The sequence below is a fragment of the Triplophysa dalaica genome, chromosome 20 (assembly GCF_015846415.1).
Source record: "Triplophysa dalaica isolate WHDGS20190420 chromosome 20, ASM1584641v1, whole genome shotgun sequence".
NCBI lineage: Eukaryota > Metazoa > Chordata > Actinopteri > Cypriniformes > Nemacheilidae > Triplophysa > Triplophysa dalaica.
This window is the reverse complement of record NC_079561.1, coordinates 10,770,360-10,787,364: the sequence shown is the minus strand read 5'-3', so window position 1 is coordinate 10,787,364 and position 17,005 is coordinate 10,770,360. Positions and strand designations below refer to the sequence as shown.

Sequence of the window (17,005 nt, the reverse complement as noted above, 5' to 3'; positions counted from 1 at the left end):
CGGCATCACTGGTGTCGAAGGCTTGCGCTGCTGCAGGCCAGGCTGCCTCCTCTCTCTACGCCATGGCCATCCTGCAGGTCCGCCAGGCCAGGGCGTGGAGAGAGCTCCACGAGGGTTAGGCCGACCAGGGTATAATGCAGGATATCTCGTTCCCTCCATCAGGGAACTGAGGTTACATACGTAACCAAGACATTTTATTGCTTAAAAGTGAATATGAACTTGTTTTCTTTGCAGTATTTCATGACTGAAAAAATATTTTCTGCAAATAGAAACAATATTGATTTGTAATTTGGGAAACTATTGTTTTATAAACAATAATTTTACCCAGATTAAATCTATAAACAGTAAATTCAGAAAAACGGACATCTCTCAATTTTTCCCAAAACTGTATATTTGTGCTTCCGCTCTGTATTTACAGCCATATGAATGGAAGTGGATGTGAGATGTTTAATGTTATCGTCCTTTTAAACCATCCCTTTTGGGATTCAACTGGACTTTCTACAAAGCGTAACAGACTCAGTATAGTCTTTTATTATTTTTCAGATGGTACACAGTTTGAATCAATAAGCATTCATGTCACTACCTTTAGATATATGCTCAACCTGAAGCTGCAGCAGTCTCTGTCGTTGACACATTGAGATTCAGAGGAATACTTCATTCCTATTGTACATCAGTCCAAAAGAAGTGGCTTTCAAAAAAAAATCCTCTACGCACAAGTGAGAGGATATCTAAAGCAGTTCAAAGCAAAATTAAACTGAATCGGTCCGGTTCGGATTCTTTTGCTGGCTGTTATTCAGCGGCCGTTAGCGAATACAAACAATCCGACTTGTCGACCAACAAGAGTTTAAGACGTAAAAACTGAGTTTGTGTGATTCAATAACGCTGGGCGAACAATGCAGGTCACAGCGTCTGTAAACGATCTTTCGAGGAAGCCCTAAAGATCGGGGAAAAGCATTTGATTTGTGTCTTATTTCCCCTCGAGTCTACATATTCCAGCCACTCAACAAGCCAACCAGGCTAGCGATGCACTCGGTTTATGATGTACGCGAGCAGTAGCTATTCAATCCTGTCAACATGTATTTTTTTTATATCCCCATTAAGTAATTAGTTAAAATCATTTATCTAACGTTCCACATTCTCTTACTTAAAAACAAGTCCTGTATGCTCCCACTACAGTTTAATACAGTTCTGTTGAAGAAGGAGCTTCAAAAATGTTTTTTTTTTGTTTTCTGACAGGACAGAACCCGGTCCTTCAGTGCTGCATGAAACAAAAGCTGTAGGTTTAATTTTGTAATTCAGTTTGGACCGTTGCCAGTGCAGTTCCTCTTAATCTCCGCCCTCTTCATCGTCTCCCTGCTCGCCATCCATCAGCAAGGCTGCGTATTTACTGGCTGAGCTAAATTTCTGTTGAAACAAGAACAGACAGTGAGATGTAAATGAAGTGCGGTCATTAGTGATGCAACAATACAGCTCACCCACGGTTCAATACGGACCTCGGTTTATGGCTTCGGCACATTAAAGTGTTTTTTGATTGTTTTATGCTTATGTGACAGGAACAGTAAAAACGAAAGAAAAAAATATTTTACTGAAATTCTCTTTATTTTACTTGACTTATTTTTTATCTTTAAGCAAAAACCATCTTGGACAAATGTTAAGATTTACACTGGCAGCTCACAGAAGTTTTTGGTTTACTGTTCATCAACACACCAGTAAAATAAGCTTCTTGAAGATTTTTTGTGCATCAGAGTAATAAAAATGACATAATGCAAAACTTGCGATTACTGTAATCAAAGCAAACGTGCATGGGAAAGGCCAAAGATAATATATTAACAAGGTGCATCACTGCCATTGCAATAAATTAGAAGAAAAGCAATGCTAAATAGCTGCTTGGAGGCACTCTTGCTAAGACGTAAATAGCTGTCCGAAAGGCCAGTGGCATGACTTTAGTTAAACGGACTTCGGCAGGTGCTAGAGACGCTTGCTGCATGTGCTGAGAGTAACGTGAACATGCTGCTTTCGTATGCAGTGTAAAAATACATTCTTGATGTGCCAAATTTGGACATTATCACTTTAGTTCAAGGGGCATACAATAAAGCCAGCTCGCGTCTGTACGTCAGCATTATACTTGACAACAGCACATTGCTTTTCGTGTTGCAGGTCTCGCTTCACCGCCCGATCACCTCGCTATTAGATATTGGGGATGCGTTTATCTATCTAAGCATACAGACAAACACTGACAGAGCCAGTTTTTTCTTGACGTTGGTTCATTGTTTATTACACATATTTACTGACACAACTTTTGATTTAAATAAAGTATTAGCAAATTTAAGAAATTAACATTAAGAACGGGGTACAACAGAAGCACTGTTCACTGTTAGTTTATGTTAACTAATGTAGGTCACACAAGGAACGAGAACCAAAATTAAGTCAAATTAAGAAAAGAGTCCACATAACAACTATACCAATATCGTTGAAAGGCTTCCGTGGCAATTCTTTCCAGCTGATGAATTCTTTCCAAGGATTGAGAACTCAAACTATTTTGACCTACAGGTCAAAGACCTTTATAAAAATACAGAGGTCACATCTTTAAGTTCTAGCTTTGTTGATTCCAGGTTAAATTCTTAAAGATGTAGCTCACTGAATAACTTGCTTTGAAAGACTTGTTTGGTCAGCTATGAAGCTTGAAATAACACCTCATAAAACTAACACCTGTTTTTAAAGTCTAGTCCATCCGCCTTTGAGCCACGTTTACACAATGAAAAACTGAAAAGTTTTACATATACAGCATTATCAAAACTCTCTGCATTTACACGGATCCAGGATAACGGATAAAAACGATGTAGTATCCACACCAGCCCAGTGGATGGCGATGTTATTGTGTAAAGAAAAAGGATGTGCCTTGGCACATACATATACATAGTTGCCTATGTTATAAGGCAAAAGCACTTTTTAATACTGTTGGTCAATTTATATGTGTGTTTAAAGTATGGCGAATGTAAATAGTGTGTCTCCGCTGGTCTTATTGGTGCACATTTTTCTGGGGAACATTAACACATAGTCAAGCAGCAAGAGCTCACAGTATGGGAAGCCGCCATATTGTTTTGGCTATACTCGTGCGACCGAGGGCGTAATACAGATGCACGTGACGTCATCATCATTGGTAAGTTCCGTCTTGCCATTAACATAGATTCAAAAGTTGCACTTTGAGACCCGTATTCAAAAATATGTGTTTTCAGTCCCCAGACGTATGATTTTATTGCGTTTTCAGTCGAAAACGGTTGCGTGTAAACAGCCCCTCAAACTGCTTTATTTAAATCCTAACAAATTTTGTGTTTGGTTGAAAAAGACTCTTGTCATGAAAAGCCAGATGGACCAGGATGTGAGACCCGAATAACGAAACCTCAAAACATGATCTACAAGTATCAAAACTTTCAAAAGAGAAAGAACAAGAAAAGACTGCATCTTTAGGCCGAAAAACCCAACAAAAGCCATTCAAATGATGGAGAATGTATCCAATCTGAGCTCAAGGGGATGGTTCTCTGAAAAACGAAAAATGTATGCCCTCTCACATGTCATTCCAAACCTGTATGGCATTCTTTCTCCTGCAGAACTCAAAAGAAGATATTTGGAAGAATGTTGGTGGCCCCCTTTGATTTCCATTGTATTAACACAAAACCACTGACACATTTCTCAAAATATCTTCTTTGATTTCCATTGTATTAACACAAAACCACTGACACATTTCTCAAAATATCTTCTTTTATATTCCACACAAGAAAGAGTCACATACAGTTTTTAAATCACATGAGGGTAAATAAATGATGACAACATTTCTATTTTTGGCTGAACTATCCATACTGATAAGGCAACATTTCAGTATTCCCAATGTACAAGCCAAAACGACCTCTGCTTGATACTAGCATTCGAATTCATCTGAATTATGTGTCTAGACTCAAGTAAATATTTACATCAAGTTGCATATGTTTCAAGCGAGGACTACAATTACAGTCTGTGACCTTGACATTAAAATCTCCAGTTCTGTCTAAATTAAAGCATCCCTTTTAATCTTTGATTAAAGAATGTCTGAAAGAAAGCAGTGGAGGTTGTGGGTGTTAGCTCTGTCACTCACAGGATTCGGAGGCTCCTCACATTTCTTTGGCTCTGGTGCTGATTTCAGATCTTGTTCTCTTTTCACATCCCTTCTGCAAACACACAACAGAATCTCAAATGCACATGTGCTCATTACAAAGACACTGGAGCTACTGAGAACTCCGTTGGTTGGGAAAACACTTCCATTTTAAATATTACAATGATTTTTAGAATTACAGTAAACATAGCAATTCTTCTAGCTGTCCCTTTAAGAGTTCTCTTTTGTCAACAAGCCTTTACATTCTCATTCGTTTTTCCATAGAAACACAGCGAAACAAGTTGACCTGTCAGTTTCCTTCCGTCGGTCTCGGCTGCCCGCGTCTCCAGGTCCCCTGCCTGCTCCAGAGCCCGAGGCCCCACCACGACCCCGAGAGGGACCCCGATCTCGGCGAACCCAATCTGATTTGTTTTCATCTGTAAGGAGAGCTGGTGTTTATCAGTGTGGAGGACAAGTCTATGAATCACACTGATGTCCTTTACTTTAAGCAACCAAACACTCAAATTTTTTAAATGTGTTTTAGTAGGAGAGGCAACTAGAAATTTCTCTTTTCTTGCTCCAAGTCAAGGTGACCAGCATTAGTGTGAGCATTAGTGTGTTCACAAAAATGACTCTTCCACGCCTGCATCACTTTCATGTTTCCAAAGATTTATAGATTTATAGATCTTTATAACTCTAACCTTTGCTCTTCTGATGAACATCAGTTAAGACTGTCGGGCTGAAAAACAAAGCAAAAATCTTTTTACACTACTTTAAAGAAACTAAAGTCAGATTTGAAGTCTTTTAAATTGTACAAAAACTTTTTTAATGCATTCAAGCTGTCTGAAAATATGGTATTTTCTACCTGAGCTATTTAATAGGATCTCAGATAGGGTTGAGAATCAAAAATCAATTCCAATTTTGGGATCGGAAACGAATGGTATGGAATCGGATACTTGATATAAAATAAAAATTCCTGCGCGTACATTTTCTTAAATGTGCATGTTTTAACTTGTGATCCACTGATATCTTAATAAAAGCCTTCATGAAAATTAATCATATTTTACGCAGAGTGCTCATAAATATAGTGTATATAATTTTGCAAACCAGACAATAAGCAGGCTACATTACCTTACAAGATGATAACTTTTTACAACTTTGGAAACGAAACTGGGAATTAATAAAAATCGGAATCCATAAGCAGAATCGGAATTGATAAAAGTCAAACCACAATCTTAGCCCGCTGTCTCTTTTTTGGGTCACAGTTCACTTGCATTGCATTGTGGGTAATACATACTCACCTTTTGGGTGAGAGTATAGGTTTAGTGTCACTCTCACTGGATCCCGTGCTCAAGGCGCTTCTCTTCGCCCAAACGTTTTCTTTTGGAGGAGGAGCTAGAACAACTTGCAATGGCAGGCCTTCCTGCTTAGAGGTGGTTTGGTTTCCATGGGAGGAAGTTTCTTCATCACGGCTACTGAAAACCTCGTTTTCCACAGAGCGCTCACTCTCCCGACGTCTAGGCCCTGTCAGAGAGAAGCAAAGGATATCACAGCCCTTGTGATAAGAACCATCAAATTGTAGATTAATCTATTGTGATTTAACATCTTTAGAAACAAAGGCAGGGCAAAGTTATAGTTCAAGCAAAAGCCGATCACTCACCCCTGCTTGATGCGCTTCCTTGTTGTGATGATTCACTTCCTGTTCGTGAGCGCTCGGCTCCCTGGTCCTCACTTCGCCAGCTCGGATGCCTGAGTACACAGCGTTCATTAGAAAAAGAGAAATGATAACTATCTAAAAACTCTTTCCTTTGAGTGCTTTTGCTTGTTGTTATTCTATATGTGTGTCTGTGTGTTGTACCTCTCCCTGGGCTTGCGTTCAGGTGCCCTGCTCTTCTCCTCCTCCAGCTGTCTCTGCAGTCTCTCCTGTTCTTTCTTTAACCTCTCCTCCACCTCTCTTTCTTTAGCTGCCGTGTCCACCGGTTTGGCTCCCCCGAAAATAGAGGCGGCTCTCCCTGAAGGCGCTGGCGGACCGCTGCTCTGGTCTTCCTCTTTGGGAACGCTGCGGGGCTTCAGGTTCAGCTTGGGCCTCTGCAGGGGACCTAAACACAGGAGCAGCCTGTTTACATGGCCTTATATGAGTGACTCAGAGCCGAAGGTCAAACGCATGAGCTCACCTCTGTCCTCGCGCCTCTCTTCCCGCCTCTCGTATCTGTCTTCGCGGTCGCCATATCGATCTCCGTAGCGGTCGCCACTGCCACGGTTATCCTCCCGACGGTCGTCTCCATAGTCACGGCGAAAACCACTTCCGAAAGGCCGGCGACCCCCACTGCGAGAATCGCTGCGAGAATCGTAGCCTAAAATAATGACAGACAAGCCTCTGATTAGAATAATGTTTATTGATGGCAAAGACAAGAGAAACTATCGGAATAAAAAAAAACACTGAATATAATTCTGTGCTATTTTTGCTTGATTGTAGTTTTATTAATATTATGAATAACTTTTTATTTTTTATGTTTGTAGTTTAAGCTTTTTCATTTTAGTTTTGGGTATTTGTTTCTTTTTTACTTTCATCAATTTATTTCTTATTTTTTTAATTATATTTATTATATATATATATATATATATATATATAAATTTATTGATTGTTGTTTTTCTATACAAGTTTCATTTTCTTTCTTTCTTTTGTTTTTATTTATTTATTAACTAAAAATGCTAAATAATGTTTTTTATTTAAAAGAATTGTTTTAATAGTTGTATTTAACTATTATAACCTTTGTTAGTGTAAGTTAAGTGAACATTATATACCTCTGTCGTGGTCCCTGCGGTCTCTTTCGTCATATCGCTCTCGGTATCTCTCTCTCCCTCCATCATAGCGATCGCTTCCACTGTCCCACCGCTGACCATCCCGGCACCGATCTGAATCATAACGATCACGATCTCTGGATCCTAAAGAGCACACAGTGATTTAAAGGTACATTCATCCATTTAGGTAAGAAGTATGCAAGGTATTTAATTATATAAATTTCTTCACTCATTTTCTTCAAATCTAAAACCTGATAAACTGAAATAAAATCTACTCCTGCTCCAACAAACACTCACGCTCTCCAAAGGTGTCATCTCTGCGCGGTCCGTCGTCTACGTCAGATTTAGGCCTCGCTCGCCAGTCAGAATCCGTCTTATCTGGGCCCATGTCACGGTCACTGCGGCTACGTTCTCTCCCTGACATGGAGCGCTCATCTCTCTCTGAGAAGAACACCAAAACAGATTTTCTTTGTCTCTCACAAATAAAACAGGTTCACAATTGTCTAATACTGCATAACACCAGCGGTTTGCAGTGACCATGCACACCTTTATCACCGGACTGGTCAGCAATGTCTACACGGATCCTACGATTTCCAAGGTTCTAAAGAGAGTAAGAAGAAGGATTATTTTGAGAAAACAGCTGAGCATTACACAACTGTGAGCCTGTATCTTGACAGTCAACAAGTGCAGCGAAGACATATTTACATTTATGCATTTGGCAGACGCTTTTATCCGATGCGACTTACATTGCATTATCCTATACATTTGTTTCTAAGTATGTGCAGTCCCCTGGGATCGAACCCACGACCTTGGCATTGTTAACGCCATGCTCTTACCACTGAGCTACAGAAAGGCATATGCATATACATATGCCACCATGTGGTCAAAAGAAACGTAACCAAACATCAACACTCAGTTTTATAATTCAAAATCACATTCACAGAGCATATCGGTTATTGAGGAACTCAGAAACAAAGTATGTTTTAATAAGATGGTTGACTATTGGATTTCACCTCTTCATTGAGGCTAAGTGCACGCAGCAGAGAGTCCACATCATCAAACTCCGCATAGCCGAAGCCTTTCAACCGTTCTGGGTTACTGGGCTCCCTTGGGAGGCGAACCGCACTCATCTGGGTGAACAAAACATATTTTAGAGCACATTTGTGCAAACTGGTGAAAAGCTCTGCACAAGTGCACAGGCAAAACAAATGCAGATGTCACTTTGCGAGCCTATTTTGACAAGAAACAAACCTAAAAGGTTCAATGAAATAGGAATAATGCAGGAGGGAGAACTCACATTCAGCCCACGAAAGAAGTCTTTGATGGAGTCCTCTGTGACGTCATAGGGGAGGTTGCCCAGGAAGGCGGTGTAGGGCGGGCTGTGGGGCAGCCGGGAGCGATCGATGTTGGGCTCGCGGGCGGCACGTGGAGCGGTGGGCAAAATGGACCGATCGATGGGCGGTGCACGATACACGTCATCTTCTGTGTGCCAAGATGTAGTAACTGTAAAAGTAAATGAAACTACATTACTATGGAATTCCAAACCTGCCTTAATTAAAAATAAATAATGATTCCATGAAGAATGTAAAAAGCAAAATAAATGAGTATTTATTCTTTCCTTATTTATGTGTTTATATAGTTTTCCGTGTTTTGCAGTCTTATTTATTTCAACATCTATTCATGGATACATGTATTTATTCCTACATTTATTATTTTCACATTTATTTATTTCTACATTTTTATGTTTTTCTTGGTCTGTATGCTAATGAGTGAGGGCGTGTTTCACCTCAGACATTAGCAATCGATCTCAGAGCAGTGGTGCTGAAGCTTTGAGGCCACAGGGAAACCTTGTGTTGTGACCAAATGAAACGAGGTTGACGAAGTTGTCATTAAATATCACCCTAACTGTATTTAGATAGGCTTACCACACATAGCCTACATATTCTTTATTAGGGACATGGCCGTAAAACATTATCCGGTCGAGATTTTTCCAAAATGTCTTGGCACACGTGAACAAAACTGCACAACAACAGGTCTCTTGTTACTTGATACAGATTAATCAAAAGTCATCAATTGGATTTAGGGATCCACATCCGGGATTAAATCAAACAAAGTGCATGCTCATGTAAACGCAGTGAGACACGCATCTCACGCCATGGAGATAAATGCACAGAACCGTCATGTCCATTCAAACAGCACCGTAGTCTATGTGTACACAGACTGCTTAAACGTTACAGTATAGTAATAATGGCATTAAAGCCACTCTGAGATTTATATATTAAGTGTAACATTCTGAATATGTAAATATGAAATGATGGAATCAATTAACTGCCAGTAGGTGGCACAGATTCCCTAAAAGTACTGATTCGGTCAGTAAGGAAACCCCACGTGTTGCTCTGTGGTGCTGGAATTTAGGCGAAACAGCAATATATATATATATTTGACCCGGGTTCACAAAACCAGTCTTAAGTAGCAGGGGAACATTTTTAGTTAAAGACAAAAATACATTATATGGGTCAAAACTATCGATTTTTATTATATGGCAAAAATCATCAGGATATAGAGTAAAGATCATGTTCCATAAAGATATTTAGCAAATCTCCAACCTTAAATATATAAAAAATATATTTTTGTGAGTGGATGGCCTGCCAAAGTGCCCCTGCTTAACAACTTTAAAAGCAATTTTCTCAATATTTTGATTTTAAACGGTTGTATCTGAGCCAGATGTTATCCTATTCTAACAACAATAGAAAGCTTATTTATTCAGCTTTCAAATTATGTACAAATCTCAATTTCAAAAATTGACCCAAAAGACTGGTTTTGTTGTCCAGTGTCACATATATGTTTATAATAATATACGTAATATCTGATCTGCATATATATATGGAGATGAGATATGTTTTCTGTGGACAAAAAAATTGTAGACATGTTAAATAAGGACAATATGGATAAGTAAAATACCAAATGCTTAACATAACACGTACATGAATACATTCAAGATAATTTCCAGATAGCACAGGTACATCTGTAAGATGTCTGCTAAAGATCTGGAAAACATCTGCTGTGCAAAAACATCTGCTAAAAATCTTAGAAAGAGCTTTTGTACATCCATTCTATATCATACACATCTTACTGAAATCTACTAGAGGTCTTTGACATCTGACAGCAGACTTCTCAGAGATGTAGGGAAGATGAGTAGACAACATCTGCCAGATGTCTTGCAGATGAATATGCAGACATTAAATAGCTGTCTGCAAGATGTACGTGTGCTATCAGGGCTCTGGTTACTGTATGTAGAAATATTTTCTTATGCTTTGAAAAACATAGAAGAAGGTGTGACATTCAGTGTCTCTGAATTTAATATCAACGTCGGTAAAATAATCGTAAACAATTTGTCAATGTACACTGGTGAAATGAGAGCAATTCTGCTGGCATTGCAGCAGGTTGAAGAAAGCCATTAATGACAATTGTATGTTCGGATTCAGGTTCATCTTTAATTACAGTTAAACACGTAATTCAGACATCAGATCAGATCTGTTGAATAAGATTCTTCAAACAGGATTTAGATGATGGGCATTAATGTAGCTTTCTGTTGGGTACTAGCTTATGTTGGAGTAAAAGGAAATGAGTTGGCATAAGTATGCAAAGGAAGCCACAAAACAAAAACAGACATAGGCATGCAGATAAATTATAGTAAGAGTGAATCAAATAAAACAACATGTGAAGAATAAATGGAAGAGAAAACAAGAAGGTAGTAATAGCATTCAGAGAAGTGTAGATAAATATATATAATAACAGGCAAAAATAGTCATGGAGGGTGTTTAGTTGGGCATCAATCAGCCAAGAATTTTTAATAAATGCAGGCTATCATTTATTGTAAAAGTATTAAACCACCAGGGGGAGGCCACAGGGTAGGTTCATTTTCCACACACACAATTTTTACCAAAGTTGATGTTAATAATACTCCACCAGGTTGATTGTAGGACATTTGGGGCTTTACCAGATGGATATATATATATATATATATATAATCAGCAGGGTATGAAATGTCATTGTGCAATACACAAAATAAGTTAATGTGGTCACCTATATACACACATTACATAGCATCTCCAGAAATCACATACAAACATACTGTATAACAACTACACACATCAGTAAATTCAAACAATGAATCATACCATTAAGCATACCATTAAGTCTGCTGCAGCTTGACACCTCAGAGAACATAGCAGCACATTTTTTTAAAATAAACTAAACATACTGGAAATATTGTATGACTATGTTTAAATGCATGTTAATTTAAATAATATAACCCCTCAATAAGATTTACTGTCCTTTATATTTCAAGTTCTCGAAAATGACATCACTGCTGTCAGAAATTGTGTTTTTAAAGTTAACATGTAATAAATACAGTATTTAAAACCTGCACTTCACCATTACGCATAAATACATTTTTTATTTTTAGCCTTACAATAGTGGGCATGTCTTTTGTCTTTATTCTATTTGATTGGATGTATAAAAACAGCCGTGAAAATGGAAATGGCAGCAGACTAACAGTTGAAGGGGGGGAGTTAACGGATTCACTGCCCAAGCCGTGTAATATACATCATTTGTGTTGGATAGTCATTACAGGGCGCAGGTGCATTTTCAGATTTTAACTAAAGATTATAAGGGCACACAAATTTTAAAAAGAGAATGACCCAAATTGATTAACTATTTACAATAAACACTTCAATATTTAGGCACTGCTGATTTTAGTTTAACTGGGACTTTAACTGTAAACACCAACTCAAAAGCAAGCAAGCATTTTTCCTTTTGTTAAACTAATATTTAGGCATACTATAGGTAATTGACAATTTCGGACTGGTTAACTGCCCAATCACAGCACGCCTCACTTCAAGGGATAAATTCAAAAGTCACACAAATTGCATGATACAAATGCATGATATCACCTGGGCTTTATTCTTAAGACAAAATAGAAGACTGTTCTTAAGATAAATTATAGGAAGCTGAGGCTCAAGATATTTTCTTAAGAACATGAAAAATGATTTGACGTATGCTTGGTAAATCATTCTTGAGAAAAACTAAATGTCAGAACTGCCTTAAGAAGTATTTTCGGGGAATACAAAACTATAAAAGGCTTTCCTGTAGCTCAGTGGTAGGAGCAAGGCTTTGGGTTTGATCCAAGGGGATTGCATATACCTAATTATAAATGTATAGGATAATGCAATTTAGTCACTTTAGATAAAAGGGTCTGCAAAGTGCATAAATGTAAATGTAAAACCTTCCTAACTTTTCTCTTAAATTACAGTTTATTAATTAAAAAATATGGCAGTTAAGAAGAATTTATTCTTAAGAATGTTTTGTGAATTCTTATGAACTCACACCCACAGACCGGTCTAACCAGGTGCTGTCTACAATTAAACAGTACCGCACCTGAATGTAAATCATGTAACTTTAATCTTCTAGGCAAAAACAAATCTCCTTTTTATGTAAACTATGCATATTATATGATATTGACAATATTAAAATAACCAAATAACAACTATTCACCTGCATAAATCCCTCATTGAATTAAGTGCTAGAACATACAGACAGACAAATAACGCAAGCAATGAAATGTGGTTGAGGATGTGGTTTAATCAAGTCTGAATCTTACCGTCTCCCTCCAAGTCATCAGTCTCATCCGCCCAGCTTGTGGGCTTTGTAGGCGCATAGGTCGGTGGAGCATTTCCCCCACTGTCCTCAGCTAAAAAGTCAGTCAGGGTAAGAGTCTTACCCTTCTTCTTAGTCTTATTTTTACCTGTAAAAAATAAATAAAATTAAAACCAGACACAAATGTCACTGCAAAAAAAAGGACCACAGTAATACAAATAGAAATTTTGAACAAAGGGGCAAAAAATATATAAATTAATTAACTTTTGTTTCATGAATATGAGGTAAGACATTATGGATTATGAAAATAATAAAATAAATATGTTTGTGATCCAGCTGATATCACAATGATGTAATGATATAAAAGTTTCAGCTTGATACACAGAAATGGTCTATAGAAATGCAGTCATGATACACTACTTTACATTTAGATGAAATCCAGAAAAACGTGTTAATTGTAAAGGTAAACTAAATCTGCTTGGACGACAAGAACAAGCTGGTTATTGCATTGCAAAATTCACTCTCTTATGGAAAGTGTCATGGTTAACACGTGGAGAAGCGTTGTTGTGAGTTGCTATTTGCTTCTGGGCTCTGTTATGACAAACTGCACTGTCAGGACATTCCAAAGCTGTGGAACTTAATCCGTGTTTACTGTGAAGCGACGACAACCCACCGCACAACCAAAACAAAGACTCAACGCTCTAACAACACAATACAGAGAATGTTTGTCCCGGGACAGTCAAGATGATAAATACTGAGAATGTTTTTTTCCCGGGACAGTCAAGATGATAAATACAGAGATTGTTTGTCCCGAACACTCAAGATGATAAATACTGAGAATGTTTTTTTCCCGGGACAGTCAAGATGATAAATACAGAGAGTGTTTGTCCCGAACACTCAAGATGATAAATACTGAGAATGTTTGTCCCGAACACCAAGATGATAAATACTGAGAATGTTTGTCCCGAACACTCAAGATGATAAATACAGAGATTGTTTGTCCCGGGACAGTCAAGATGATAAATACAGAGAGTGTTTGTCCCGGGACAGTCAATATGATAAATACAGAGATTGTTTGTCCCGGGACAGTCAAGATGATAAATACAGAGAGTGTTTGTCCCGAACACTCAAGATGATAAATACAGAGAGTGTTTGTCCCGAACACTCAAGATGATAAATACAGAGATTGTTTGTCCCGGGACAGTCAAGATGATAAATACAGAGAGTGTTTGTCCCGGGACAGTCAAGATGATAAATACAGAGATTGTTTGTCCCGGGACAGTCAAGATGATAAATACAGAGAGTGTTTGTCCCGAACACTCAAGATGATAAATACTGAGAATGTTTGTCCCGAACACCAAGATGATAAATACTGAGAATGTTTGTCCCGAACACTCAAGATGATAAATACTGAGAATGTTTGTCCCGAACACCAAGATGGTAAATACTGAGAATGTTTGTCACGGGACAGTCAAGATGATAAATACAGAGATTGTTTGTCCCGAACACTCAAGATGATAAATACAGAGAGTGTTTGTCCCGAACACTCAAGATGATAAATATTGAGAATGTTTTTCCCGGGACAGTCAAGATGATAAATACTGAGAATGTTTGTCACAGGACAGTCAAGATGATAAATACAGAGATTGTTTGTCCCGGGACAGTCAAGATGATAAATACAGATAGTGTTTGTACCAGGACAGTCAAGATGATAAATACAGAGATTGTTTGTCCCGGGACAGTCAAGATGATAAATACAGAGAGTGTTTGTACCGGGACAGTCAAGATGATAAATACTGAGAATGTTTGTCACAGGACAGTCAAGATGATAAATACAGAGATTGTTTGTCCCGGGACAGTCAAGATGATAAATACAGAGATTGTTTGTCCCGAACACTCAAGATGATAAATACAGAGAATGTTTTTTTCCCGGGACAGTCAAGATGATAAATATTGAGAATGTTTTTCCCGGGACAGTCAAGATGATAAATACTGAGAATGTTTGTCACAGGACAGTCAAGATGATAAATACTGAGAATGTTTGTCCCGAACACTCAAGATGATAAATACAGAGAGTGTTTGTACCGGGACAGTCAAGATGATAAATACAGAGATTGTTTGTCCCGGGACAGTCAAGATGATAAATACAGAGAGTGTTTGTACCGGGACAGTCAAGATGATAAATACTGAGAATGTTTGTCACAGGACAGTCAAGATGATAAATACAGAGATTGTTTGTCCCGGGACAGTCAAGATGATAAATACAGAGATTGTTTGTCCCGAACACTCAAGATGATAAATACAGAGAATGTTTTTTTCCCGGGACAGTCAAGATGATAAATACAGAGAGTGTTTGTCCCGAACACTCAAGATGATAAATACTGAGAATGTTTGTCCCGAACACTCAAGATGATAAATACTGAGAATGTTTGTCCCGAACACTCAAGATGATAAATACTGAGAATGTTTTTTTCCCGGGACAGTCAAGATGATAAATACAGAGAGTGTTTGTCCCGAACACTCAAGATGATAAATACTGAGAATGTTTGTCCCGAACACTCAAGATGATAAATACTGAGAATGTTTGTCACGGGACAGTCAAGATGATAAATACAGAGAGTGTTTGTCCCGAACACTCAAGATGATAAATACAGAGAGTGTTTGTCCCGAACACTCAAGATGATAAATATTGAGAATGTTTTTCCCGGGACAGTCAAGATGATAAATACTGAGAATGTTTGTCACAGGACAGTCAAGATGATAAATACTGAGAATGTTTGTCCCGAACACTCAAGATGATAAATATTGAGAATGTTTGTCACAGGACAGTCAAGATGATAAATACAGAGAATGTTTGTCCCGGGACAGTCAAGAAGATAAATACAGATATTGTTTGTCACAGGACAGTCAAGTTGATAAATATTGAGAATGTTTTTCCCGGGACAGTCAAGATGATAAATACTGAGAATGTTTGTCACAGGACAGTCAAGATGATAAATACAGAGATTGTTTGTCCCGGGACAGTCAATATGATAAATACAGAGAGTGTTTGTACTGGGACAGTCAGGATGATAAATACAGAGAGTGTTTGTACTGGGACAGTCAGGATGATAAATACAGAGAGTGTTTGTACCGGGACAATGAAGATGATAAACACAGAGAGCGATTTTACCAGGACAGTGAAGATTATAAACACTGAGTGTTTGTCCCGGGACAGTCGAGATGATTAATAAATAGAGTTTGTCCCCAGATAGTGAAGATGATAAACACAGAGAGCGCAGTGAATATGCTTTGCACGAGATCAAAAGTGAAAGCTTGACAGGTAAAGATGTTGTTCCATATCAAACAAACTGTCATTTATATATTATGACAAACGCGGGAAAGTCTGAAGTTCAGCAGCCCCTCCCTCGACTCTGCGTTTATTCAACTGTTTACGACACGATACATTTGTGTAAAATCCTTTGTTTCGTCAGAGCTTGGCAGGCTTATATGGCAAACAGTGTAAATCAATGAATTACTGACAACTAAAACCACAACAGCGCTTTAATGCAATGAAAACACAAGCATTTAGACACGGGCTGGGCTGCACGCGATTCGTTCAATTTCTAAGAAACAATTTAACGTTAGTGCTATCTGCTGAAATGATATTTACACGGTGACTCTGAATAGAAAGTAAATAAACTGCATTATTATGCTCTCATGCGTTCACACAGCTGCTGCTGCTGCCATCTGCGCAGCGTCGCTTGACAGCTCAAGCTTTTTAAATCACGCCACGCAGCCACGTCGCTTTATTCACATCCCGTCCACACTTAATCTGCCAGTCAAGTACATTATTCCAGCACAAATGACACATGACACCCGCGATTTCCCAGCCGGCCCAGCCACAAATCTATAAAGTCCTCACCTGACGCCGCCATGCTGGAGAACGAGTGCGTGTCATTTCCGCGGATGGGGGCGTGACCTGCTGCGTGACGCCATCGCGCATCCAGAGCCGCGCTTGAATAGATTTTGGCGTCAGAAAGAATGTAAATTCGTACACACTATATGGTCCTAAGATATTATTTAGTTTTTAAAGTCACACAAGCTGAAACTTTAATTCAAAAGAGTAAAAGCTGGTGTGCAGTAAGCAGTTTACCACGTTAAGCATGCTCCCCCGTGTCTCAATATATTTTAATAATATTAATAAATGTTTTTGCGAATCACGAAAATGTATATTGTGCTATTCGTCTTTTGGATAAATGCCAAATAAATTGGCTGCTTTGTTACAGTATTTATGTATACGTATCCTGTGTCAAGTTAAAAGTCAAAAAGCATATTTCCTTGGGATTACTCACTTTACAGGTTACATCATTACTCCTATAGGGGGCGACAAATGACTTCTCTGTGTAACCTTATTTAACAATTGAACGATTCAGTCTT

General features: G+C 38.3%; 1 protein-coding gene across 2 annotated transcripts; it reads right to left on the bottom strand.

The window, feature by feature from the left end:
- Positions 1 to 508: 508 nt before the first annotated feature.
- Positions 509 to 16,570, bottom strand: eif4ba (eukaryotic translation initiation factor 4Ba). 2 transcript variants are annotated; one of them, XM_056733795.1, is made up of 15 exons: positions 16,491 to 16,570; positions 12,591 to 12,734; positions 8,226 to 8,431; positions 7,942 to 8,058; positions 7,475 to 7,529; positions 7,226 to 7,369; positions 6,932 to 7,072; positions 6,301 to 6,480; positions 5,985 to 6,225; positions 5,787 to 5,875; positions 5,428 to 5,650; positions 4,828 to 4,865; positions 4,434 to 4,563; positions 4,130 to 4,202; positions 509 to 1,404 (listed from the first exon to the last, which is right to left on the bottom strand). In XM_056733795.1, exons 1-15 carry the CDS (start codon positions 16,501 to 16,503, stop codon positions 1,327 to 1,329), a joined length of 1,872 nt encoding a protein of 623 aa, XP_056589773.1. In that variant the 5' UTR covers positions 16,504 to 16,570; the 3' UTR covers positions 509 to 1,326. The 2 variants fall into 2 exon arrangements, with proteins under 2 accessions (XP_056589773.1, XP_056589774.1); XM_056733796.1 differs by having other exon boundaries at positions 4,130 to 4,199.
- Positions 16,571 to 17,005: the final 435 nt, after the last annotated feature.